General features: G+C 33.0%; 1 protein-coding gene across 1 annotated transcript; it reads right to left on the reverse strand.

Moving 5' to 3' along the window:
• Positions 1-366: 366 nt before the first annotated feature.
• LOC139495173 (uncharacterized) lies at positions 367-2,419 on the reverse strand. The gene is made up of 2 exons (XM_071283369.1): positions 2,168-2,419; positions 367-1,279 (listed from the first exon to the last, which is right to left on the reverse strand). Exons 1-2 carry the CDS (start codon positions 2,202-2,204, stop codon positions 465-467), a joined length of 852 nt encoding a protein of 283 aa, XP_071139470.1. The 5' UTR covers positions 2,205-2,419; the 3' UTR covers positions 367-464.
• Positions 2,420-2,923: the final 504 nt, after the last annotated feature.

The raw sequence follows: 2,923 nt of genomic DNA on the forward strand, positions 1-2,923 counted from the left end.
GTCTGTGATACTAGTATTTGTGTTTCGTAAACTGTTTTGCAATAAATGTCGGGGCTTTCTATAGCCGACTATATGGTATGTTTTGTTCTCATTGCTGTAGGCCTCACGGTTGCTCATAATTGCTTACGTTCACTTCATGTGAACTTTGGTGAATAGTTGTCTCATTGACAATCATAATAAATCTCTTTACTTTAATGAACCAAATATTTGTATCTATCAAAGGATTTAGAGAAAGATTTAAAGTAAGTTGGTTTAATATTGTATATTACCCTATAGATAAGTATGGTTTGTTTTGTCGTTTCATTGCCGTTTTCCTACATCATATATTCATATAGATAATCGTATGGAAAATAAAATAGATAAACATTCAATGCAAAAAAGTTTATTCTATTAGCAAACAGAGATGAAGATAGTAAATAATAATATGACAACTTCGGTTTTTATTGTCGGTTCATTAGTTCTCTCTAAGTTTTCTTACAGACGCCTCCATTATCATGATCAGTGTAGCCACTTTGACATGTCTCCCAACAATTGCCATTCAGTTTGATTTCATTTTCTTTGCAATACAGTCTCTGAGGTCGTGTGACCTTTATACCGGGTCCGTCATTTGGTTCGCAAACACAGCATCCTACAGGTCTATAACCATCTTTACATTTAGGGTAACACAGTTCGGCGAGTCTTTCTTCGTTATTTCGACAACTTTGCCTTTGTGCAAGAGTTTTCCGTATACCTGGGCCGCCAGTTGGTGTACATATACAGCATCCACTTGCATGGTATCCACCTTTGCATTTTGGATAGCAAATACGTCCTTTCATCTCTTCGTTCGATCTACACCTTTGTCGTTGGAAGAGTGACACTTTTATGCCTACGTTTGTTTTTCTGCACGTGCATCCATCGTCATGATAATGACCCGGACAGTTGTTACAACAACCCCATAATGTGCAACAACATCCCTTTCCATATATACGTGCATCGCTCCAACAACTGGTACCATCATCTCGTAGTCCAGAAGGACATGCTGTTTTATCAGGTGTTCTACCAGAACCTCTTCCGTAGCTATCTAACCAACAACTTGTCCCGTCGTCGCGTTGATTAGGAGGACAATTTGCTTTATCCGGAACACGACCGGCTCCTCTTCCATATGAATCTTTCCAACAACTTGTACCGTCGTCACGCATTCCAGCTGGGCAAGGGCGTTTATCAGCTGGTCTGACTTTTCTTCGATATTGATCTGCTTGTCGTTTGGCTATACCTTCGTGCATGGCTTCCAAACCTAAGCCTGTAAATTAAAACAGTTGTGATTGGGTTTGATTGGAAATTATGTTTTGTAAAGGTGCGATAAACTTCAAATAGAGCGACTTTAAAAACTTCGTCCGCTTGCATTGGATATGTGTGATATGCGTTACTTCTTGTCGAAACTTAATTCAGTCTGTTCGAAACGGAACATTGTAATTGCATTATATCATTATGCTAGAGACTTCAGAATATCCGATATCGCTTCTAATAATCACCACGCAAGGATTGACAAGACATTAGGATATTTAATGAATTTATCAGATGTTGTGAAAGTTTGCCCCAACGTTATCACAGTTTGTTCATAAGACATTTAAGCAACATGTATTCTCTTAGATAACAACCAAATCAATATCAGCATTTATCGGAGGTTCAAATTTATAAACATAAGATTGAACATGTCAATCACTTAACTGAATATGAGAATATGAAAGTGATGTGCCATCACATACTTTATTAGGGCTGATAAATTATTATTTACAAATATAGTAATATGCCAAAAAAATATTATCAATAAAGTTCTGAATAAATGAAACTGTTATATTCACAAGCATTTTAGATTGCGTTCGATAAACATTTTTTTTTTATATTGACATCTATTTTCTAAATCAATTTACGACATTTGAAAATGGATAAACTACTGTTGAATTTAATTTAAGATGTTGTGCACGGAACATATGTATGTACATATATTTTATATAAGATAATGAGTGATTTCATCATTTTCCAATTTTTATTCTTACCTAATTAAAAAAAAAACACGCAGTTCCTGTATAAGCAATTTTAAGCTGCACATTACTTTGGATATGTTTGAAATATCCCAAAGACAGCATATAATTAATACAAAACTTGTAAAATGAGTATGCATACATACCTAATACCAAGATGATACCAAGCCTCAGCAATAACATTGTTGAATAGTATATTAATCAAAAGTAAGATTGTTAAACACTATACAACATCACATGATATAAACGTTTATTTTATAGGCAATTAAAAAAACACAGGAAAATTGAACAATGTCAATCGTTGAAACTCCGCCTTCTTTAGTATTTTGTTACAGATTATTTTTTATGCTTTAAATCGATTCAATCGAATTTAAAATTTTGATATTAAACTGTTAACATCAAGTGCGTTATACTTATTCGTCATATCATCACCAATAGTAATAAAATTGATATCAATAAATTAAATTAAATTAGGTCGACGCATTTCGACCTTGTATATCATTTTCTCCGTACATTTTCATGCGGTGGCCATTCATGCTAATGGAACTATGTCGAAATGAAGTTGCAGGTGGAAATTACAAAATTGATCATGTGATTAGATAGAACAGTTCTCGACTTGAATATTCAAATTATTACCGATTTCAAAAAGATTAAAGTACAAAATTAAACCCAGAGACCTTTTTTATCAGTTTGTATTTCCAAATAAAGCAGTATGTTTTTGAATGGTTCACATTGGCCCTAAAATTGAATAAAAGTTATTTTAGTTATAAAAATTAAAAACAAATGATGATAAATTATCTAAAGATATATAACAAAAACAAATTCAACAAACGTTGGCTCATTATAACTATTGTGATATCGTTATGATGTCATAATTATGCACTCTTATAAAATTATAAAAA

The sequence above is a fragment of the Mytilus edulis genome, chromosome 11 (genome assembly GCF_963676685.1).
Source record: "Mytilus edulis chromosome 11, xbMytEdul2.2, whole genome shotgun sequence".
In the NCBI taxonomy this organism is placed as follows: Eukaryota; Metazoa; Mollusca; class Bivalvia; order Mytilida; family Mytilidae; genus Mytilus; species Mytilus edulis.

Excerpts from the sequence above, each read along its gene's own strand:
- LOC139495173 (XM_071283369.1), bottom strand. The coding sequence starts at position 2,204 with ATGTTATTGCTGAGGCTTGGTATCATCTTGGTATTAG. Across the intron at positions 1,280-2,167 it reads TGGTATCATCTTGGTATTAG|GCTTAGGTTTGGAAGCCATG; the intron begins GTATGTATGCAT and ends TTTAATTTACAG.